We start from the raw sequence: 26,160 nt of genomic DNA on the forward strand, positions 1-26,160 counted from the left end.
AACATTTTTATCTAAAACATGTTGAAAATTAAAAAAAAAATTCAGAGGAAAAATTTTTAAAAAATCTCATATCTAATAATTTAATTTGCAAAATTTCAATTTAGCCTCATAGTCCCAAAGGTTTCTTTGCTATCTTTATAATTAAGACTTTTTTTAAACAATTTTATTATTGAACATAAATAGTATACATTTAAACTATATTTGGTGTCCTCTCCCCCCAGCCCCCGTTTTCCCTTCCCCCCTCCCACCAATGGTTGTCCAGGTTAACCATGTCATATTCATAATGAGGGTCTACATCTGAACATGTGTATAATTAAGATTTTAAGGTAGAGTAGGAATAGTTTCCCAAATGTTTACAGTATTGTGTATATTACAATATGTGTGTATGTGTTTGGGTGTAAAAAAAGAAAGTTTATAAAATCTTTTAAAATACCTTTAAAGATAGTGAGTTACAAGTTTTCTGACTACCATGGGCTAGCCAGTTCGGAATGCAAGAAGTATTCAAATCTTGTGATTTAATGAATTTAAAAAAAAATAATTAAACATCTGAAGTGCTGTTTACACCTTAGGGATTTATTTGCTTATGAAAATTCAAACTATGAATTACAATATTGCAGAATAATTTTCACTTTATCAGATTAGCTTTACCATTCATTCCACAAGTGATTTGTAAAATTTTGTAATACCTAAAAAACTTTGATACTACATTACAAAAGGTACTTGAATATAGATGAAAAAGATATGTTTATATTCTCTTTTTGATACTGACATTAAATAAAAGATGAAATGCTTTTTATTTCAAACCAATCCCTTACTCCCCCAATACAGTAAGTAAATAGCAATGTGAAGAAAGGCTTCCTTTAAATTTGTTTTTCAGTTCAAATGTGTCTTAAGAAAAAAGGCCTATTCAGTGTATAAAATATAACAACAAAATAGGGAATTGTAAATAGAAAAATAAAACGTGTAAAGGAGACATATTCTGTGTTCATAGCTCTAAAATCCCAATAGGGGACACTTGTTAAAAGACAGACCACACATTCTTTAGCTTAATTAAAAAAAATCTCCAAAAAGCAGTATTACAACATGTTAATTTACCCATTGAAACAAGTCTTTATCAGCAAGCAGCATATTAATTTTTACATCTAGCAGTTCACTTGAAGTTAGGTAAAGATTTTCACGCAAATATTTAGTTACATAGACTTTCCTGGACTGTAATGGAATACCTACCAACATTCATTCAGTTAGTTCACAGGTAATAAGACTCTCTCTAAATATTTCTTCACACAGTAGTGGGTCTTAAATGGAAAAGGGCTCTGTTAACTTTCTATTTAAATCAGAAGAAGATACGATAGAATTGGCCAATAAAACAGTTTATTTTGGAAATTAGTTAAAAATTTAAAGTTGTAAATATGTAATGAAAGAAAGTAGCTGGCTGGAATCTTCATTTGCTTTTTATTTATTTTATTTTATTTTATTTTATTTTATTTTATTTTACTTTACTTTTTGGTGGTACTGGGGTTCCTGGGAACCCTTCTACCTCTGGGCTACACTCCCAGACCTATTTTTATACTTTTTAAATTTGGAAACAGGTTCTCTTAAGCCAGCAAGGCTGGCTTCGAACCTGCGTGATCCTCCTGTCTCCGCCTCCCAAGTGCGGGGATTACAAGTGTGCGCCACCACGGCTGGTCTTCCTTTGCTTTTTAGTGAAATGGTAAAAATACAAGGAAAATGCTTAACAACCCTTTAACTAGGAAATCCTGTCTCTTCACTTGCTACATAGCTCAATTTAGAATGATAAAAGAAAAATATATTTTTGGCTGTAGCTTTAGTAAACGATAAATGATGAAAAAATCTTATCTTCAAGAGATCTGATATTTCAGAACACAAATCTTCTCACATGGATATTGTCTATATTCCTCCAGATAGCTTGGCAAATAAATAGCTGAGCCCTGATTTGGTGAAAGGAGAGAAAGATGTACTAGTTCCAGCATCAAAACAAGATCATTAAAACAACCAACTAATCAACCAATCAACCCAAAATAAAATATCTTCTCCTGAATAATAAAGACATCATATTTGCATATAGAACAGCTTTTGCATTATTGCTCTACATATAATAATATATTAAGGAACTCATAAAAGACTGCACATTACAAACTTAAGGTTCTTTGGTGAAGAATGAAAGAAAACAATATTTGAGCTTTAAAGAAAACTATTTCATCCCTTTTGGTCTTTATCTATTGATCTGCTGGATCCTCTCACAGAGTAGGGAGAGGTACTGTGTGAGTTTCACCATGGCGACAATCGCCATGCCCCCAGCCATCATACATGTTGGCCAGAAGAGTGAATGGAACAGCACGTTGGAACTGTAGAGTTTGGTTAAAATGACGCTCTTCTGATTTCCCTCTGGGTCAAAGTAGCAGGAGAAATGTTGGTACTTTCTGAAGTTTTCCATGACGACATTCACCAGGGACATGGATTCTTCAAAGCTTTTTTCACACTTAGGTATATAGGAGCACTGTGGAAAATGAGATAAATCATCACCAAAAGATGCTCTGTGAGTGTGTGTGTGTGTGTGTGTGTGTGTGTGTGTGTGTGTGTAAGAGAGAGAAAGAAGGGTAGAGAATAGTGCACGACTTAATTATTTAAACAACCATTATGGTTATTTTTTATATTCAAATTGGTACCTCTAGAAACCCTACAAAATAACACATTGCTTAAGACAATGTTTTGATTAAGTTAATGACTAAGATATTCCTTAATAACTTACCTATATATTATTTATTGATTGGATCAAATTGGGATTATGATGATTGGTTTGACTTAATTACTCTACATTGCATTATTTTTAAAAAATGGATGCCATCAACTATTTTACAATAGCTAAGTGTGCTGGGCTTTATTTCTTATTGAAATACTTCTGTGTAAAATAGATTGTAAAGCTGGATGTGGTGGCACACACTTGTAATTCCAGCATTCAGAAACCTGAGACAGGAGGATCACGGTTTGAGGACAGCCTCAGCTACCTAGTGAGTCCCTTTGAAACTCAATGAAACTGTTTAAAAAATAAAGAATAAAAAATAGGTCTAGGGATGTAGGTCGGAGGTAGAATGCCCCTGGGTTCCATTACCAGTAACACACACACACACACATACACACACACACACACACACACACACACACACACATGAAATTAGAGTGTAAACTTTTCTGGTTTTTGTTGGTCCACATCTGTCCATATAATAATATCTTAAAGTTTGATATCATACCAATACCAAAAGTAGTTTACTTGGGCTGTGGTGGAGCACTGGCCTCACAGCTGTAAATGTAACCTATAAATCAGTATAGTTGAAGGTAAATTATATTAAAGTTAAATTAATATAGTTAAAGTTAAATTATAAATTTAACCTATAAATTAATAAATAAAGCAGTTTACTCTTTATTTTTGGCTTAGATTTATTTTATTCAGCTAAGTCACTGTGATCACTGTGTTACTGACATCAAATAAACAGCTAAACCTCTGGTGAACTGTTGGAAAGTGCAGGGATAATGAAAAAGGATCTGTGAAGAGTGAACCATGTCCGCTTAGCATGCCAAGTAGCTTTCTCCACAGACCTGAGAACTCACTACACTTTCAGCCTCACTTATGTTTCTTGCTATCCCTTCTACAGTTTCCCCCCCTCCTTGTGTCCCTCCCTTCCTTTTTCATCCATCTTCTACCTGCCTATCCGCCTTTTCACTTCTGTTCTTTCTTCTCTGGATACAGATGAAACTAAATAACTTCTTTGTACACGTGTTTCTTAAATTGTATATTAGAATAAAAATTTTCTAATTTAAAAAGTGGTCTCTGAGGAGATGAAGTCTCTGTGACCTTTTATTGGCCTATAAATGTGCAGTGACAAAACTGATATAATGATAAGTCTAGTTTTTTAAAAGAATTGTAGAAAAATTATTTAAATCATTTTTCTAAGAGATTTGAGAGTCTGTGGTTGTCTTTTATTCCCATGTATAGTAAATAACTTTCTAATTAAAAAAGCAAGATTTTGTTTTATTTACATATATAAATGTGTTTTATTTATATATAAAATGATTATATGTATAATGATAACAAATAATGATTAGTTTAACTAACTTATCTGAATTAGTGGTTCCTGACAGGATAACTGCTAATACATGTAGTTTTAGTATGAATTAGAAAATATGTCATCTTTTCAAAACATGACTGTTTCAGTTGGAAAAATATCATATTAAACTGATTTTATGAGAAAACTCCCATGTACTATGTCACTTATCAATTTGTAAACTTATCAATTTATAAACTGATTATAAATATAAACTGATTATAAATATTCATGTCTATGACTTATTCATGTCTATGACTGACATTTCTAAAATTATGTAGTGCAGGATTTATACAACTGCATGCAGGGTCACAGATGATGTGGGTTGTATGTACATTTTGAAGTCCACTTATAAAACTTGGAGTAGGATCCCAGAATTGCAGAAGAATTTAGGGCTATAGATTTCACAGAAGAAAACAGAAGTGAGTTTCAGCTACTGGAGTATATTTGAATTATTCTTTCCACTCACTTTATTAGAGGGTTCATAGGTATTTTTCTTTGTTTGCTGAGCTGTAATCATTGGATCATTTGACTAAACGAGTAGGACATTTCTTTCATTAGTGAAAAATGGAGGATAAGCATGCTGGTACTATTGTAAGCTGTGCTTAAAGTGATGCTTTTCTAGCAAGGCCCAGTAAATATTTTGAAATTTAACCAGGTAAGCTCAGCATGATGGTACACGCCTGTAATTCTAGTCCTTGGGAGGCTGAGATAGGAGACTTGAAGCCAGCCTCAGCAATTTAATTAGTCCTTCAGCAACTTAGTTGAGATCCTGTTTCAAAATAAAAAAAATAAAGGGCTGAGAGTGTACCAGTTAGAATGTCCCTGAATTCAATCGTCAGTACTGAAAAACACACCCCCCCAAAAAAAAAGAAAGAAAGAAAGAAAGAAAAAAGAAAACATAACCACCTAGGAAGAATAGGGCTGGCTACACTCATTAATGTGAGTACAGCAGAGTTCCCGCAGCACTAAGGGTCTTAAATCATCCTCATCCAAAATTTACAGTGAGATATAATTAAGTACCACAAATGACCTGTGATTGCTGTGAACCAAATTTCCCACAAGGTGATTACCTCGGGATCAAGAGGTTTAAAGGCAGTTATAAAAATACTCTTTTTTTTGTCCTTCTTCAAAACTTTAACATTATAAATGTTTTTGTAGCAAAACTTTTTTTTAAATACAAATACAGATAAGCCATTTATGGCTGAATTCAAACAGAGCCAATTTAGATTATAAACACATCATATTTCTGTATTCTTTTTTTCAAGATAGTTTATTATAGTAGTTTCAGTTGCTAACAGTGCTAAGTTATTGAAATGGTCTCCATAAAATGGCATTCTATTAAAAATAGAGTCTGTCCTCCTTTCTTATGCTCTTGTGAATTGATTTGACTTGAAGAAAAATATTTTAAGAAACATTTGTCAGCCAAGTGGCAATAGTTCTGTCATCAGGTAAGATTCCTCCAAATAGAGTAAGATATAAACTATCTTTGAGACCATCTAGCAAGCTGTAATACAGGAGCTGCTTATTAGAGTTTAAAGATTACAGGGTCTGATGTGTATCTTTGAGCTGGCTGACCGAGGTATATATCATACACCACTGGATTTGGGTCCTCATAGCCAGTGAGTGGCACATGCAGGTGCAACCAGAACATGCTCGTACAGAAAAGATCCTCTGCCCTGATGTGTTTTAGTTCTTCCTGACCTTGTCACCTCTTGCTTTTCAACAACTAGTTCCCACTAGTCTGTTATCACCCCTGAAAATTCCACCATGTGTTCGTCATCCATTTTTCTTTATTATTGATGGGTCTTTCTGTGATAATAAACGTATAAGGTAGTATAACAAGCTCTTGACTTGCATTCAGGAGATATGGTTACTATGTTACTGCAGACAAGTTGTGTGGCTCCTCAGAATCAATTTAATCTAAGTAATGGAGTTAACAGAGATTTCTTAATAGGGTTTCTATAAGAATTAAATGATGGATAGGCACCAAGACTTGGTAAATGTTTATTACCACATTTTCCTGTTGTAATATCACATTTGTCCACATAATCTTCTGAAGTGTTTAGTAAAGTTCCACGTATTAATTATGGAACCTCTAAGGAGAACAAAATTATCAAACATGGAGCTTTCACAGATGCAGTCCTGTGCAAAGCCCTTCTCTCATGGTCTTCATATTTTTTTTTTCTTCTAGGAGAATAATTTTAAGCAGAATTACACATTAGGACCCCAGATTTCTGTTTCTTTGACTCAAACTTTATTCATGTGTATGTTCCTGAGGTTGGTAGGAATTTGGAGTGAAGATTTAGTTGTCAGGATTTTATCATGTTGCATGTGACTGGTTTAGAATATATGGAATTCATTTCTACAAATGAAACTGATCTACATTTAGATGGAAAGTGTAATATAGACTGAAAGGACAAAAATCTTAGCATATTCAGACCTTTTTGTCACGGGGGGTATGGAATTGGAAAGTTTAACTTTTAGACTATGCATAATAGATAATGAAAATGAACATAGTAACATTTATACACACAATACACTTAAATACTATCAAAGTATGCTATGATGTTTTTTTTAACTTCGTCATAGGTAATTATTTATTTTGTGCCTTAGCAAAATACATGACCGTACACTTTTCTGAAAGTAGACATTCAGCAGAAGATTTAAACTCACATCTCTCAGTCTTAAGTTTTGCTAGTAAACCTTATTTATTTTTCCAAATCCTTAGATATTTGTAGGATAGAAACTTCTTTTTAGTATTGAAAACCACAGAGTTGTCCCATGGGCATTTTCCTCTCAGCTACAGAAACCTAAGTTCTTAATGTCCCTTACACTGTCAATAAAGTTCTAGTCATTGCATTTTCTCTCCATTTCTTTGGAACACAACTGAAAATTTTATTTTCTTAGCCCTACTTCCAAGATTGTTTACACCTGAAGAGCTATTTTTATTTTCACAATGGACAGTAGTTTTGAGAAACTACCTGTTGGGGTTTCTTAGACACACTTCACTAGGCATGTGAAGCAAGAGCGACATGGCTTTATCCTAAAGATAGAAGATGTGGGGAGGGGCAGTGAAGGAGAATTTGGCTGAGTAACTTCACTGTCATCTTCCTCTTCCCTGTGATGGCAAGAAGAGAGAGATCAACTTCTCAGGATCCTCTCCAGGGAGGGGTATATTCTTTATTTGAATTGTTTTTATAAAAAAAGAAGTATTATATTTCAGAAAGGAGTCAGAAATTTAATGAAATATAACCAATATTTGTTGAGTGGCAGTAAATGGTGCGCTTATGTGCTTGGTGGCATGCTATATGTAGGTGTTAAAAACATTCACAATATAAAATAGAGAGAAATAGAAAACAAGGGTGAAGTGGTGAGATGGGACAGGAGTGTGTCTAAGAAGGCTTTCAGTAAAGTCTATAGCATCACACATGTGGATTACAAATTTGTTCTAAAAACCCATTAGTAACCAAGAAATCCTAGTTTGTGATGTTCATGAATTAAACAAACTAATAAAAGTACTCATGTGAAGCAAACATATTTTGGTTCTTTAGTCAGCTGGAACTTTTTCTAGTGCACTGAAACAATGAATGTTAGGCACATATTTATTAAACATATATAATTTATCAGATTTTGTGGTCTGTGTTACAAAATAAGACATAATCCCTATATTAGAAGAATGTAGAGATCACCAGCTGGCAGTCTTGGGTACTCTGGTCCACAAGTATATTTTGAACTTTTGGTTTTTTTGAATATTAGTAATGAACAGAGGATTTGAGAGTAAAATGATATATCATTTTATTTCCCTTTTTAAAACTTTTTGCTTATATCATCACTTTAAAAAGTACAAATCCACCCAAATTTAGTTTAGACTTGTTTAGTTCACACTTTTAGTGTGTGTTTGATTTTGGCAAATGAGACATTTTGAAGTGGTAGAGGAATAGAGCAGGATTCATGCACTGCTATCATGGCTTTTTTTTTTTTTTAGTATTGAGATATAGTTACTTCATATAAAGGCCTTTCTTCTTTGTATTTACCCAAATATATTACATTTATTATGGCAATTTTTCTTTATTTAGGGTAGAGAAGAAGCTTAAAAGACCCAGGAATGAAATAGAAGTTGTCTACAGCTTTGGGATTAGTCAATATCTAGAGTACTCCAAATCATGGAGCTCAAGGTCCACAGTGTAGCTGATTTGACCCAGAGTGAGTAAGAAATATAATCTGACCTTAATCCCTTACTATATTCTTCTTTTTGGCATTGGGAAGGAATAGGTCCCTTCTTTCTGTTTTTTTCTTGATGCTCTAAAGCACCAAGGTTTATGTAAGCTTCCTTCAGGCATACTCTTCCTTTCATTTCTGCACAAAGGTACCCTCAGCTGCCTCAGAATTCAGTTTTGGTGAGGAGCAACTATATCAGTCATGAAAGCATTTCTAAATTTGTGGTTCATAGGCAATTTAAACAAAATATATAGCAAGCATCTTAAAATTTAAGATGCTAATTATGGTTATATCCAATGTCAAATTTCAGGGAATGTTACCCAACTCTCTTTGTAAAGCTCTTTCCAGAGTATCTATCTGCTTTTTATCTACTCTGTGTAAACTGATGCTGAATACATAACGAGATCTTCTCTGTGGAGCCACAAAATTATATTGGTTCTAAATACCTTTTGGAATATTACGGGATGATGTAAATTCTCACCTGCTCACCAAAATATGTCATCAGAAAGATCAATATTCCATAGAATTTATTTTTATTGCTTATCTTTATTCTCTTAAGAGGATTCTTTGAAGCTTTTTTTTTAAGAATATAGTAGGATGAACTAAAGAGACTGATTTTAATTCAGAGCTAGTAAACTAGTAAACACATAACTGGGAAAAATTTTTTCCATTTTCTGAACTCAACTTCATTATTATGAGATAGGGATAACAGTGGCATCTAATATGTGGGATTGCTGTTGCAATTAGATGAATTAGTTCACAGTATCTGGGACAATGTAAGTTCATTAAAAAAATTGCAGTTAAAGTTTACTTCATAGCAGTTTTAAATAATTAGTGGCAATAAAACTTGATTACAAATACCTCAAAATACCATTGAGAGCAATGTAGTGACATGATGATATAGTATGGAATCATTAAAACAAGTCAGAAGTTATCATTTCTATGAAAAGTAATAGAATGTATAATAATGTAAAAACTTCATTTGCAATATTTCATTCAGAACTAGTATTTCTTTAGTTGATGTACTGATTACTTTTCTCTTTTCAGATTTCCAATAAATTACTAACAATGGGGAAAAGTATGAGTGAAATAAATGATAAACAACTGAACTCTAGTTTTAAAGACCAGAAGCTGAATCCCAAGTTAATAGAATTTAGTCATTTTTAAGGTTAGATTGGGTTCAAAACATGTTTGTTTTTGCTCAAGTTAATTTATTTAAATGCTTGAGTTGTCTTTTCATATATCCTGAAGTTTCTTATTTTTAAAAAATACTTTTATTGGTATTTTATAGTTTCACATATTTTTAGCTCTTGATAAAATCTGGCTATTATTATTTTAGCAGGAATGAAGTGGGATTTTTAACAGAGTGCTGGGCATATAGTATATAGAGGGTAGTTAAAAAATGATGGGTACCTCATGTTTTCTACTTAGATCATAAACTTTATTTTCCTCCCCATTTTCATACTCTTCTAATGCTGTATAGAGGAGCTTAGGAGCTACACATATAATTCCAGTATCACACAGCATCCAAACACAAAGCTAAATAAAATATAAGCTGTGATTCTGCCACTGCCTGGGAACATTTCTAGTTGTCTCAACAATATTGAAGAGTTTGATAATTCTCTAATGGGTAGAGTCTAGAGATGCTGCTAAAAAAAACAATACATGGGGAAGGCCCTATTTTTCCCTCATTGAAAACAAGGAATTATTTTATCTTAAATGTCCATAGTACTGAGATTAAGGGGCTCTGGTTGAGATATTATCTGAATTTAGAGAACCTATAAGGGTTTGAAATTGGTGACAAAATGGGATGATGCTGTTTGGAGTTAAAAATAATTGGCTGATTTATGAAAAGTATTCTCCACTATAGCCATCTTCCCTATGACATTTATGTAAAATATCATGTATGTGGCATTATACCATATACCAAAATGGTTATAATTTCTTGTTTTGTACCACACTGCATTTTCAATCCAACCCTATAACAGATGGGCATGTTTTGAAAATACTTGGTGAGTGAAAGAACTTTGAACCCTCTCAAAATTGAGGAATTTATAAGCAACAACCACAATCAGAAACCATTAGTCAGCCAATTGCTCTACAAGAGCATGCCAGCTTATCAACTTAAGCAGCTTTGATTGAAATGTTGACAAGAGTTTGGGCACTAGGTTTAAAGGCAAAGAAAAAATATGAAAAATGTGGAAATTTAAAATAAAATACTTTGGAACGTTTTTCAACAAAGACACAGACAGATCAATTGATAAACATTTGTTTCCTGTTGTCTCAGGTCAAATATTGTCACTAGTGACTTCTATATCTCAATAAAACTGTACCCAAGGAATAGATATGTAGCTTGGTTGTAAGATACATGCTTAACATGTGTCAGGCCCTGGGTTTGGTCCTCAGCACCAAAAATAAAACAGAACAAAAAAATACCCAACCAACCAACCAACCAACCAAACAAACAAACAAAAAACCTTATGTCCTTATAACTTGGATGAGTACTATTATTTTTTGGTGATATTCAGGAATGATAACAAGACAGGGAGGCTGACATTGATAATATTTTTACATTTTTTGCTGCGAACATTCCTCATGTTGCACAAAGATGGCTATAGGATCTTCTGACATAATAATAGCTGTGTATTTTCAAATGTATATTCTGAATAAAGCAAAGGCTATGTAGAAAGTAAGAAACTGCTGAGGCAGGAAAGTAGGTTGAGTGTTTGGTACTTTTCCCCCAGAAGTGTTTGCTGGTTCTGGAAGGTGTCTCAGTTCCTAAGGAGCTGGATCACATTTCTGTCAGACTTGCAGAGCTATGGGCAAGAATTTCACAGAACTATCAAGTTGCAGGAAACTAGCAGTGATCAAATAAAACCCAGTTGGGTATGGTGGTGAATGCTTGTGATTCCAGCATTTGGGAGGCTTAGACAGGAGGACTGTGGTTTGAGGACAGCCTCAGCTACTTGATGAGGTCCTATGCAACTTCTGAGACATTGTTTCAAAAAATAAAAGAATAAAAAATAGGGCTGAAGGTGTATATCAGAGGCAGAATTCTCTGGGTTCAATTCCCAATACTGAAAAAAATAAACACCCAAATTGATATTATAGAATTGAAAATATGATGAGAAATATTAAGAATATAATTTATGAGATTATCTGTAGATTTGTGCAAATTAAGGAAAGAATTAGTGAACTAGGTAAATATCCAGAATAAAGCAAAAAAAGATAAAAGGGAAGTAAAATCTAAAAAGAAGAGCAAGGCAGAGAGGGGATATGGTGAGAAGGTCTAGCATATGGCCAATTGGAGTCCTAAAAGGAGAGGAGGGGTAGACTTGATGAGACAATGACTGACAACTTTCTAAAATTGATGAAGTAAATTAAAAAAACAGGGAAAGAAGCCCTGGAGTGCTTCTTAGCTAAATAAAAAGAACTAGATATTTTAGCACATAGTTCTTAAACTGCAGAAATCCAAAAATATAATCTCCATATTAGGCCGATTACCTTCAAAGAAGCAGAAATTAGACTGAGGGTTGATTTCTGAACAGTGAAAATACTCACTAGATGACAATGGAAAGAAAATGAAAGGTGACTTGGAATTTGGTGCTCAGTGAATGTATCTGCCAAGACTAAAAATGAAATTACTTTTAGACAAATAAAACAGAAAATTCTTTAGACCAGAAACTTCAGTAACATAAATACTATTAGAGAGTATTATTTAGGCATTGAAAAATGACCACAGATGGAAGATCAAAGATAAAGGACTAAAGGAGAATTAAAATGAGAAATCATAGGAGCCCATATAAATTAGTATTGACTGCAAATGACAATAACAATTGTTATGGTTTAAAATGTTACAGTTTAGGGGAATTGTCCCTGGGAACCTTTGTTAGGCTCCCAGAAACAATTCCCAAAAAACATTGGGTTTTTGTCCCAACTAAGGACAGATGTACACTGGTCAGGACTCTTGCTAGAGATTTAAAAGAGTTTATTATAAAGATAGAAATACAGAAGACAGTTACAGACCCATGGCATTCAGGAGTAGCATGGAGAGTGGTTCAAATTAATTCACTGAAATACAAAATACAGAACAGCCTTTTTATAGACAGGACATCCTCCATCTTGTTCTCTCCTATGTAACTCTGATATAGGTAAAGTCTGTCCCCTTAATTTTTTCCACCTAATTTTAGTCTATGCCCAGATTTCTCTTTTCATTAAGGTTGATCCCCTCCTCTAATCCTAACTAGATATCAATTATTATTTAAACCTGTCTTTAGAATGAGGAAGTCCTAGCTTCCCTTCTCTTTCCACTTGTTAATTACTTTTAGCTAGGTTAATTTACAACAGCTATCTGATTCCTAGCAGTAACCAAGTCCTGACAAATCTGAGCTTCATCTTCTGTGACCCTTTTTTGAAATAGATTTATTTATAATCAGAGCTTCTTTCCCAAATCTTCCTAGGCCATTCACAATACTGGTACAAAAATAATGTCTACATGAGCTTAAACTATGTATGGAATAAAATGATAATAATTTGTAAATTGGAAAATAACAACTTGAGTTATAAAACTGTAATATCCACAAGTAATAAAAACTTCCATTGAAATCTCTATGCTAAACAATAAAAGAACACCAAAGGATTAGATAGCTTCTGAGAAAATAGAAAGGCAGTGGGTTTAGAAAAATGATCCAGGGAGAAATTAAAGAAAAATGAACTGGTGAAAGCAGCTGTCCTTATGAAATAACAAGCAGAAAGAAGCTCATAAACTTGGCCCCTACAAAAAATTAATTCCAGCTGTTTGTTTATATATATGAAAAGGAAAGCAATAATGCTTTTAGAATATTTCTAGCAGAATGACTTATGACCTCAAGGTAGGTACTTATTATACAGAACAACAAAATTGCTAAGAAAAAAGGAAAAGATAGACAGAATTTAGCTACATTGATGTTAGACCCTTCTTTCACTGAAAGACATATTTTACACACTTATGATCATCAGAAATTTTCATTTAGGTGTAAATACTTTTTGGAATGAATATGAAGAAGAATTCAAGAGAATAGTAGGCAAGGGACTTAAACTGACATTGCACACATAAAAATGAAATCCAAATGACCAATGAATTAATGAATAGACACTTGACATTAGTCATCAGAACCAGAAGAAAATATTACCACATAAGCTAAAATTAAAATTGAATTGATTCCAAGCATTGGTGATGATTTGCTGCCTTAAAATATCTCATACTCAAAGGGTTGGTGGGAATGCGAAAGTGGCTTAGGTACTTTGGAAAAAAAATAAAAAACATTTGTCATTACCTATTAAGTTTTAAGATATACATACTCTGTAGTCCAGAAAGTTTATTCCCAGGCTTACACCTGACAGAAATGTGAACACCACTATATATTTACAGGAATATCTATGGCACATGTTTGTAATAGCTCTAAACTAGATAATTAAAAATATCTATAAATAACAGAATAGATAAATAAATTGGCATAGTCATACAGGGGATGTGGTAGAATAATGGAAATGAATGAACGGAAATAAAAAGGAAAGACTTCAACAAGTATGTGTGTGAAACAAGCCAAATATAAATAAAAATATCTTGCATGTTTTCACTTATAAAATGTTTTAAAATGAAACCAAAATGAAATACAGTGTTTAAGGATAATTGCTTACATGATAAAACTACAAAGAAAAAGCAGAAAGTAGAAAAAGCAAAATAGGATAGTGGTTTTATTTGGCAATGGACAGAACTGGTATTTATTGGGAGGAAGGCATAAAGGATATTTTATTGGGTGTCAGAAATGTTTTATTTCTTTATTTTGTGATGGTTAAATGAGATAATCATTTTCTAATAAATACTTGAGCTGTGACTTTTTGTTTTATGCACATTGATGTGTGTTGTAATTTACATTTACTGACCAGTGGATTAGAATAGAAGATACATAAAAAAAACGCACACATCTTTAGTCAATTAATCTCTGACAAAGGGGCCAAATTCGTACGCTGGAGAAAAGACAGCCTTTTCAACAAATGATGCTGGGAGAACTGGCCAACCATTTGTAAAAAGAAGAATCTAACCCCCTATATCTCACCATGCACAGGAATCAACTCAAGATGGATCAAAGACTTAGAAATTAGACCTGAAACTGTGAAGTTATTAGAGAAGAGCATAGGCTCAACACTACAACATATTGGCACAGGTAGTAACTTTCTTAATAAGACCTCCAAAGCTCAGGAAATTAAAGCAAGAATTAACAATTGGGATAGCATCAAACTAAAAAGATTTTTCTCATCAAAGGAAACTCTCAATAACCTAAAGAGGAAGCCTATAGAATGGGAAAAGATCTTTACCAGCTACTGTCGGGGCCCACTTGGCTGGACCGAGATGGCACCCGGGCTTGTTGCCAGCATGGATTCAAGATGGCACCTAGGCTTGCAGCCAAGTCATGAGACTCACAAGATGGACGTCTCCTTGAGCATGCACAGTGTGCCATGCTACGTGCCTGCAGAATGATCAGTGACGCAGCACCTCGTGCTGCCACCAGCCTGCCTATGAGAGAGTCAGAAGTGTGCATGCCCTAGCTGTGGAAGCTTGGGGTTGGTAGGGAATAGAGGGAGGGATTATGATGCTGATATATATTGTGCTTGTTGTATGCATTGTCAGAAATATTAGACATATTGAGAGACATATGAAGAAGAAACATATTAAGGATCCATTAAAGAAGAATTCATATTTCAGCTGAAGAGGTGTCTGTGTCGTTCTCTAAGCCCCTGTGGGTCGGAGTCTTAGGGGACAATAAGTGGTGCCGAAACCCGGGAAAAAACAACGTAGCAAAAAGTTCGCAGGTAAGCAACAAAATAAGATAAGGCTCGCGGATAAGTGAGGGACAGCTGTGAAAGTTCGCAGGTAATTGCGACAATAGGCTTGCAGGTGATTGCGATGATAGGGGTGTAGGAGTTTGTGACAAAGTAAAACTTATCATGGGGTCTAAGGTTGCTACCATGAAGGTCAAAGAGGCTTTTTGTAACATTCTGTCTAAGGGAGGAGTGAAAGTGAAAACAGCCACTTTAGAAAATTTTCTTAGCACAGTTAAAGCGGTAGCTCCATGGTTTTTAAAAGAAGGATATGTTAACATTTCTCAGTGGAAACGTCTTGGTCAGGATCTTCTTAAGGCCGATGCTGAAGGGGCTCTCCCACCTGGGACATTGGCTATCTGGAGTTTAATTAAAGCATGCCTGACAGATAAAACAGGAAGGTATAGTCAAGTTCTGGCTGAAGGCTCTAATGCTTTAGAGGAAGCAAAAGAAGAGATTTCAGAGCAAGGTCAACAGGCAGATTCTCATAGGGATGAGGAGTCCTCTGAAAGCAACTCCTCCGATTCCTCCGAGGAACAAGAGACATGGCCTGTTCCACCAGAAAGAGATAAGGAGGAAGAAGCTTTGTTAGAATCTTGGCGCAGGTTCCAAATGTCTTATAACAGAAAAAAGAAACATCCTGAACCTTCCGCTCCTCCCCCTCCCTCTCCTAGTCCACCGCCATATCTTACTGAAAAAGGAAAGTCTGATAGGCGGAAGACATCTGAGGCTAGTCCGTGAGCAGAGATTTTGCCTACACCAGGAGCATTTCCTGTGTTTCTTGACCAGAATCAGCAAAGGTATCATGAGCCATTAGATTGGAAGATTGTTCAAAGATTAAAAGAAGCTGTGTCCACATATGGAGTGCAGGCTTCATTTACCTTGTCACTTGTAGAATCCTTTGAAAGGTACTCCATGACTCCAAGTGATTGGATGAATTTGTGCAGGGCTGTGTTGTCTGGTGGAGCCTATCTTAATTGGAAGTCAGCCTATATAGAATACTGCTCTGATCAAGCTCGTGTTAATGCTCAGACAGGGAAACCTGCTTGGAATTTAGATATGCTAATGGGACAAGGACCATTTGCTAATAATCAAAATGGGTACCCACAGCAGGTGTATGGGCAGATTAATCAAGCAGCATTAAGGGCATGGAGGATGTTATCAGGGACAGGTAATTTAGGAGCCAGTCTGTCAAAAGTTACTCAAGGACCCAATGACCCTTTTGCTGATTTTTTATCACGGCTTGTGGAAACTGCTTCTTGGGTTTTCCCTGATGTGGACGCTGCCATGCCATTGATTAAACAGCTAGCTTATGAGCAAGCCAATAAGCCTTGTCGGGATGCAATACGTCCTTATAAAAATAAGGGCCTAGAAATATGGCTCAAGGTATGCAGAGACATAACTGACTCTGTCATACAAGGGCAAGCCATAGCTGCTGCCATTGTTGCTGGGTTGCAGGGCAAGCCTTATAATCAAAAGCAGAGAGGCAGTTCAGGGAATTGTTTCCAATGTGGTCAACCAGGACACTTAAAAAGAGATTGTATACAGACTAATTCTGGAGCTTCTTCTAAACAGGCCCAGAGGATTCCCAATTTGTGTTTTCGATGTAGAAAAGGCAACCACTGGGCTGTAGAGTGCAGATCTCAATGGGATGTAGATGGAAAGCCTCTTCCTCCACCACAATCAAATGCTAGGCCAAAAAACGGGCAGAGGGGCCCTGTGCCTCAGGGCCCTCAAATGTATGGGGCAATTCAACAGGAGACAGGGAACGCAGGACCACAGATGAGGCAGGTGCCTCGATTTCAGCAGCCTCTCCTACCATATGGAGAGCAACCCCAGGGAGTGCATGATTGGATGTCTGTGCCACCGCCCGACTCATATTAACCCCTGAAATGGGAGTTCAAAAAGTAGATTCAGATTTTCATGGACCCCTTCCTTCTAATACTGTAGGACTGCTTCTAGGCCGAAGTTCCACTACCTTATCGGGTCTAGTGGTGCATCCAGGAGTTATTGACCAGGACTATATGGGCAATGTGAAAATATTAGTTTCTTCCCCTCGTGGGATTTCTGTTATAAATGATGGAGACCGAATTGCTCAGATAATTCTGTTGCCTAGTAAACATTCTCTTTTTCCTAGCCAAAGACAGGCAAGAAAAGATAAGGGCTTTGGTTCTACAGGTCCTCCTGGAGCATGGCTCACTATGGACATGGGGTCACATCCCATGTGTCAACACACCATACAGGGAGTCTCTTTTTGGGGTCTCTTGAACTCAGGTGCAGACCGTAGTATCATTAAATTATCTGAATGGCCAAAAGATTGGGGATTACAACAGACAGATCAATTACTTAAGGGATTAGGATATGCAAATAGCCCAAGCTGCAGTGCTGTTCACCTTAATTGGGCAGATCAAGAAGGTCATTCAGGGACATTCCAACCTTTTGTTCTGGAGCTTCCTGTATCCTTGTGGGGACGAGATGTACTGCAACAAATGGGAGTAAAATTGACTACTGGATCTGTATATAGCTCTCAAATCAACAACTTATGCATAATGCAGGCTATTCAGGGACAGGCGGGCTTGGCCGATTTGAACAAGGTCAAAAGTCCCCTGTTCCCATGATGGGAAGAAATAATCCCAAAGATAAAAGAGGACTGGGTTTTTCTATGGGGCTACTGAACAATTAAAGATTAAATGGAAAACAGATGTGCCAGTGTGGGTCTCTCAGTGGCCCCTTCCTAAAGAAAAAGTTATTAGCAGCCCACGAACTGGTACAGGAGCAATTATTGGCAGGACATTTACAGTCCTCCACATCTCCATGGAATACACCTATTTTTGTTATCAAAAAGAAATCAGGTAAATGGAGATTGTTACATGATCTCTGAGCAGTAAATAATAGTATGGAGATCATGGGACCAGTGCAATTGGGGCTACCAGTTATATCGGCCCTCCCTGCCAATTGGCCCACTGTTGTGTTGGACATCAAAGACTGCTTCTTCTCTATTCCACTGCATCCTGCAGATACCCCTCGATTTGCTTTTACAATACCATCCATTAATCATCAGCAGGTGGATCAAAGATATGAATGGACAGTACTACCACAGGGTATGGCTAATAGTCCCACGTTGTGCCAAATATATGTAGATAAAGCCCTACAATCTATTAGGAGAGAATTTGCCTCTTCCATGATTTGTCATTATATGGATGATATTTTATTATGTGCTAAAACCCCAAAAATTTTGGATGATATGCTTATAAAAACTATACTATGTCTTAAACAATGGAATTTAATTATAGCTCCAGAAAAAAATACAACAAAGAAATGTTAAACAATACCTTGGCACCAAATTAGAAGATACATTATTCATCCTCTTAAGGTTAGCTTGAGGGTGGACAATTTACAAACTTTAAATGATTTCCAAAAACTCTTAGGGGATATAAATTGGATTTGACCATATTGCAGGCTTAGTAATGCTGACCTTAAACCTTTGTTTGATTTGCTAAAAGGGGATTCAGATTTATTTTCTTCACGATCATTAACACCTGAGGCACGAGCATGTATTCAACTCGTAGAGGAAAGATTATCTGAAGCACAAGTAGATCTTATAGATTATCAGAAAAAACTGCTCTTATGTATTCTTACCACAGATCTCACACCAACTGGAGTGTTGTGGCAAGAGGGTCCCATAATGTGGGTACACCTCCCTCATTCTCCCAAAAAAGTGTTGCCATGGTATCCAGCCTGTGTTGCACAAATAATTATTAAGGCATTAAAGGCAACTCTGACTGCATTTGGGATGCAGCCTGATCTTATCATCACTCCATATACTAAAGAACAGCTTGCCACTCTAGCTGCCACCAATTCTGATTGGGCCATTGTCCATGTAATGGCCACAGGACAATTCGATAATCATTATCCACAACATCCATGGCTCAGGTTTGTTTTGACTCATCCTATTATTTTTCCTAAAATCACTCGATCTGCACCGATTGCTGGAGCGCCAAATATTTTTACAGATGGATCAAAAGGAGGTATGGGAGTGATATTCAAAGAAGGCTCAGATCCACAAACTTTTCTTTTTCCCCATTCATCAGCACAGGCAGTAGAGATTTTGACAGTGATTCAAATATTTATGCTCTATGATTCCACTTCATTCAATTTAATTTCAGATAGTTTATATGTGGTACAGGCACTTAATAGCCTTGAATGTGTAGGACATATTAAGGGACAATCTACTATTCTTTTATTTTTGGCTAAATTACAACACTATATTTGGAACCAAAATTGTTCCTTCTATGCAACCCACATACGAGCTCATTCAGGACTTCCTGGACCGCTTGCTGAAGGCAATGCTATTGCAGATTTTCATACTCGAACTGTACTTATTTTTTCAAATGAAGACAAAGTGTTACAGGCTCAAGAATTTCACAATAAATTTCATGTAAATTCCCAAACGCTGAGACTAAAATTTAAAATCACTAAAGAACAAGCTCGACGCATTGTATTGCAATGCAAAAATTGTTTGACATTACTTCCACAGCCTACTACAGGAGTAAATCCTCGAGGTTTGCGACCTCTTCACCTATGGCAAATGGATGTCATGCATGTTCTTGAATTTGGCTCTCTTAAATATGTACATGTTTCCGTGGATACATGTTCCAGAGTTATCTTTGCCTCTGCTCATACTGGAGAAAAGGCCCAACATGTAATTTCCCATTGTCTGCAAGCTTTTGCTGCCTGGGGCATCCCTCACCAAATTAAAACTGATAATGAACCTGCTTATGTTTCTCAAAGATTTTCTCATTTTTGTGCCCAAATGGCTATACAATTAAATTATGGATACCATATAATCCACAGGGCCAAGGCATAGTAGAACGAGCCCATGCCACTATTAAGTCTGCTTTAATAAAACAAAAAGGGGGGATAAGGGCTCAATGGACCACACCAAAAGATAAACTAAATCTTATATTATTTATTCTAAATTTTTTAACGTTGGATGCCAATGGATGAACAGCAGTGGAAAGACATTACAGGCCTCATGAGCGCTATGCAGGGCAAGCAATGTGAAAAGATATTCTTACAGGAGCATGGAATGGTCCGGATCCAGTGCTAACGTGGGCTCGAGGGTCGGTGTGTGTTTTCCCACAGGACAAAGACTCGCCAATTTGGGTTCCTGAAAGATTGGCGCACCATGTACAGGAACCAATGGAAGATGCCAAGCAACAAATGGATATGGCTAACTCTGTTGGTAATGTTCAACATTGGAATGGGTGAAAAAGATCTTTGGGGAATTATTTTTGCTTTCCCTCTTCCTTTACCTGTATCTACCACTGCTACCATTTTTCCTCGGGTCTTTACGACCAATAGTTCCTTAAATTTGCCCTGGATTCCCTTTGATGAAGAAATTAGGTCTTATGCATTTTTTAATATAACTTTAAGTGGCAGTTTATGTTTTTATGCTAATAAAATTTTGAATGATACCTATGATAGTCCTAATCCATGTGTACAGTTATATAATCAGACTATGGGAAAATTTCAGCAATTTATTGATTCCAGTCCCATAGGAAATGTTACTGTTTTAGAAGGATATGCTCCTTTAGTATTTTCTAGATATGAACATCCCAAAAATAAAACAGCTCCTTTGCAGCCGCTGTGGGCTCCAAAATGTTATAGCCCACGTAGCTGGCCATTTAAATGGACTGATTTCCAAGACTCCAAGGTAGTCTGGGCCTCTTTAGGCTATGATTTAAGTTTTTCTCCAGGCATATCTACTATGTGCAATCATACTTGGGCAGGATATAATTATACATATCAAAATCCTATACAGTATAAGCCGCCCAATCCTTTTAATATTTGGCTTCTCTGTGGGATAGCAGGAGGCTGTACTGATATAACAGCTATGTCTATGATTTTAGGGGGAACTGTAAAAAATTGCAGCTATTCTCAGAATTTTTCCGATACTTTTGAGGATAGCGTCAAAGTAAATTGTTCAATGGGACCACAACTCCCGTTTGGACCCACTCCTGTTTGTGTAACTACTCCATTTTTTTTTGGCTTGTTTCTAATAGTTCCTTGGTTAGTGATAGTCTAGGTTGTTTTATTGATACCTGTTTTCTAACTTTCTGCTGGAATGCTTCTATGCACCCTTGGGCAGTAGTAATGTGACTGCCTATAGCAGTCCCTTGGCCAATAAGAGTGGATGTAAATTCCCTTCCAGTTTTGCTGAACCGAGAAAAGAGAGATTTTGGAATTTCTGCTCTTATTGCTGTAATTGTGGCCTCTGTGACCGCGGCAGTTACAGCTGCTGCCACTTTGGCGACGTCTATAAATACTGCAGCCACTATGAATGCCCTATCCTCACATGCGGCTACTGCCATGGCTCAGCAAGCTCAAATAAATAAACAACTTAAAGCTGGCATATTAATGGTAAATCAAAGTCGCCACAGTACAACAATGGATGGACTTGATACATGGAACATTGGGTTTCTTAAAAGATTGGGGTGGCATGGCATTCTGGGCATTCTTGCTGGTGGTAGCATGCTGTTTCCTGGTTGGATATTTCAGGCAAACTCGACAACGCACACTGCAACAACAGCGCATATTGGTGCAAGCTATGGCAGCCCTTGAAGCTGGCTCATCTCCCCACGTATGGCTCAGTATGCTGGATCGGTAGTCAGTGACGGGTAAGATTGTCCCCGGGACCATATCAACCTAAGACAGGGAAACAATCATGCTATTGTTCTCCCAATGACGGGTAAGAATGGTCCTTGAGGGTTGGCAACCTAAGACAGGCATGATCCCGAGCCTTATTTTAATAAAACCAAAAGGGGGAGATGTCGGGGCCCACTCGGCTGGACCGAGATGGCAACGAGGCTTGTTGCCAGCATGGATTCAAGATGGCACCTAGGCTTGCAGCCAAGTCATGAGACTCACAAGATGGACGTCTCCTTGAGCATGCGCAGTGTGCCATGCTACGTGCCTGCAGAATGATCAGTGACGCAGCACCTCGTGCTGCCACCAGCCTGCCTATGAGAGAGTCAGAAGTGTGCATGCCCTAGCTGTGGAAGCTTGGGGTTGGTAGGGAATAGAGGGAGGGATTATGATGCTGATATATATTGTGCTTGTTGTACGCATTGTCAGACATATTAGACATATTGAGAGACATATGAAGAAGAAACATATTAAGGATCCATTAAAGAAGAATTCATATTTCAGCTGAAGAGGTGTCTGTGTCGTTCTCTAAGCCCCTGCAGGTCGGAGTCTTAGGGGACGATAAGCTACCACTCTGATAGGGGGCTAATATCCAGAATATACAAAGAGCTCAAAAGACTCTACAGTAGCAAAACAAACAACCCAATCAAGAAATGGGCAAATGAGCTGAATAGACACTTCACAAAAGAAGAGCTACAAAGGGCAAACAGATAAATGAAAAGATGTTCTACATCATTGGCCATCAGGGAGATGCAAATCAAAACTACACTGAGATTCCATCTAACCCCAGTCAGAGTGGCAAGCATAAAGAAATCAAATAACAACAAATGCTGGTGAGGATGTGGGAAAAGAGGAACTCTTTTACACTGTTGATGGGAGTGCAAACTAGTTCAGCCACTATGGAGATCTGTGTGGAGATTCCTAAGGAAGTTAGGAATAGATCCACCATACAATCCAGCCCTAACTCTCCTGGGTATTTTTCCAAAAGGGTTGAATCCAGAGAACTATAGCAACGTATGCATATCTATGTTCATAGCAGCACAATTCCTTATAGCCAAAAGATGGAACCAACCCAGGTCTCCATCAACAGATGAATGTTTTGCAAAACTCTGGGAAATACACACAGTGGGATTCTACTCAGCCATAAAGAAGAACAAAATAATACCATTTGCAAGAAGATGGAAAGTCCTGGAGAGCATTTTGTTAAGTGAGATCAGCCAAGCACAGAAGGAGAAGGTACATATGTTTTCTCTAATATGCTCAAACTAGGGAACATAGTGCCAGTGGTACTCCAGGTAATAGAGGGGGAATACCAGCACAGCTTGAATGGAAAGATAGGGGAGGAGAAAGACTGAACTTGATTAATGAGGGTCTACATCCGAATATGTGTAAAATTATGAATATGGCATGGTTACCCTGGACAATCATTGGTGAGAGGCGGGGAGGAAAAGCAGGGGTGGGGAGGGGGAGAGGGCACCAAATATAGTTTAAATGTATACCATTTATGTTCAATAAAAATTTTAAAAAATCAAGGTAGTGGGGCAAATAAACCAATGATGACCCAGGATCTTGCTGAGGGTAGACAAGATACTCATTCTAAACCTCTACCTGTGACATTTCATGGTAGATTCACATCTTGGTTATAGCCTAAATAATGTTTTCAGTGGACTGTAGTGATAAAATGTCAAGATAAGCAAATGGAAATATTCCAAATTTTTTATGCCTTTTCAACTTTGGCTACTTTCCAGTTCCTTGGAGATTTGAAAGTTTTATGGGCATTCATTATTACAGGTCAGCTTTGATTTAAAAATCTTACTTGAAGGAAGATCTTTAAAATCGAACACCTGTGAGGGAGATAAGCTTTGTTCACAGCACAGGGTTAGGACAGTTATTGTTTGTGGCTACTACAAAAGAAAGAAAATCAGACCAAACATTTTCATATAACATTCTCTGAAATATTCATTAAGGTGAGTCCTCAAAGATATTTGCCAAGACTTCTTTGAAGTTAATATATTCAAAATGCAGGATGAGATGCCTTACTTTGTGTCAATATATTAGAAACAAATTCTACTCACTCTTCATGTTCTAGTACTGAACCTTTAAGCTGCTGAATCCTCCTCACCCCTCTGCTCAACAAGCTATGCCATTTAAGCCTGGAAATTGTAATGAAAGAAGATAAGATTGCATGAGGGCTATATCCTGGAAATAAGAGCCTATTGTCATATTGGACAATGATATTAGTTTGTCATGGCAGATGGCAATATTTGCACATCTAATTTTTTACTATAAAACCCAAGCTCCAGCCAGGGGGGTTGGTGGGGCATCCCTGTAATTTCAGTACTTGGGAGGCTGACATGAGAAGATAACAGGTTCAAGGCCAGCCTTAGCCTTAGCATCTACCATGTAAACTTTATCAGTGCTGGCAAATCCAGCCTCTATGAACATAACATATATGAAGAAAACATACACACACACACACACACACACACACACACACACCCCACTGTAACCATAATAACCACGGACAAGCAAAATATACTTTTCTCTGGTGGCTCCCAAGTACTTGACACCTACTTTTTGGCTTGTATTATTAAATTCTATTCTTGCTCTAAAAGACTAAGCCTATTTGTGTGTAAATAAGGATATATTTATTTTTTCCAAATGGAATTCAAGGCTAAATCTGCTCTACCACAAAATAGGATGACTTTTCCATTTACACAGAGTAATATTTTGCAAGGCAGAGTGAAGTAGAAGGTTCTGTGAATGGAAGGCTACTCCTGGTGGTGTTTTCCTTGGAAATGCAAGCAAAGTGCAACTTTAAAACTTTAGAGCTGAGTGGGACATAAAGCTATGTGGGGGGCCTGGCATGTGGAGTGCCAGATCCTACCTTCTGATTTATTTTCAACGTCTCCTCAGTGTGGTAGAGAAGGAGTTTTTCCCCAGAAGACGTCAAGTTCACATACACCTGGAGACAGGGGTACTGAGAAGTTTTCCAGCAGTCTGGACCGCAGTTGACAGAGCAATTGAATGTTTCCATGATGGATGCATTCAGCAAGGTGCACTGAGACTCTTCAGTCCACACACTGCAGAGAAAGGAACAGAGTGAGCACAGGCCCAGGTGCTGCTGGCCAGGAAAGAGTGGTGGGGGATTACTGCTCAGGTCCTGAATCTGAAGAGTTTTTCCCAGACCTGTAATGTGATCTGTGTAAAGTTTATGCCAATGTGTAGAGTATTTTTAGGCAAACTACAGTGTAACATAAGCAAGCTAGTACAACTGAATTTGCTCAGTGACTTCCACTGCACATAATATTCTCCAGTGTTTGACTCAACTGTTTTTCTTTATTGAATTCACTGGTAAGCATAAGGCATTTGGAGAATTTACAAGGGATTGAACCCAAGGAATTATACCTCCAAGCTACACTCCCAGCCCTTTTTGAAAAATTGAAACCAAGTCTCACTAAGTTGCTGAGGCTGGCCTCCAACCTATGATCACCCTATTTCAGGCTCCCAAGTACTAGACTTACAGGTCTGTGCCTCCACACAATTATTATTATTATTATTATTATTATTATTGTTGTTGTTGTTATTGTTGTTGTTGTTATTATTATTATTATTATTATTATTATTATTATTATTATTACACTGGGTATTGAACCCAAATGGCATTCTATCTCTGAGCTACACCCGTATTTTATTTTTAGGTTTTTTAAAACAGAGTCTTGCTAGGTTAGAGTTTCACTACTTGCTGATGCCGTCCTTCAACCTGCTATTCTCTTGTCTCAGCCTCCCAAGTACTGGGATTATAAGTATGTGCCACCACAGCCCGCTGACTGCACACACTTTTAAATCAAAGCCTATACTTGCTTTGTATTTTTGCATTGTTCATATCATTGCTATGCCCAAGTCCTCACCTCTATTATGCTTTGCTTTGTACTTTCTTCATCCCAAACTCCACACCAGCCCAGTTTGTAGGCAAAGAAAGGTATAAGGAAGAAGGGAGGGAAAATGGCAACAGATAGTGTGACTTGAAAGATGGAAGGACAATGGTACAGTGCCTTAGGATACTTCCAATAAAGAGGGGAAAGTTAACTAAGACCTTTAATTATATCAAGAGCAATTATTTATTGCATCATGTTTACCCTAGTTGGTATTTCATATAAATTATCTTCTTTTATCTTCTTGACAACTCTCTAAGTTGAATAGGAATTGACTTAAAAGCTGAGTGAATTGAGGGTCAAAGGAACCAGAT

General features: G+C 36.9%; 1 protein-coding gene across 1 annotated transcript in view; it reads right to left on the minus strand.

The window, feature by feature from the left end:
* Positions 1 to 2,102: 2,102 nt before the first annotated feature.
* KCNMB2 (potassium calcium-activated channel subfamily M regulatory beta subunit 2) overlaps positions 2,103 to 26,160 on the minus strand; it is a gene marked incomplete at its 5' end in the record, with an annotated part of 45,789 nt that continues 21,731 nt past the window's right edge. Inside the window, 2 exons of the mRNA XM_080695474.1 lie at positions 2,103 to 2,518; positions 24,799 to 24,994. Coding sequence (XP_080551600.1) covers positions 2,234 to 2,518; positions 24,799 to 24,994 — 481 coding nt within the window. The 3' untranslated portion in view covers positions 2,103 to 2,233. The remainder of the gene's footprint in view (positions 2,519 to 24,798; positions 24,995 to 26,160) is intronic.

Source organism: Muscardinus avellanarius (assembly GCF_963383645.1).
Source record: "Muscardinus avellanarius genome assembly, chromosome: 5".
In the NCBI taxonomy this organism is placed as follows: Eukaryota; Metazoa; Chordata; class Mammalia; order Rodentia; family Gliridae; genus Muscardinus; species Muscardinus avellanarius.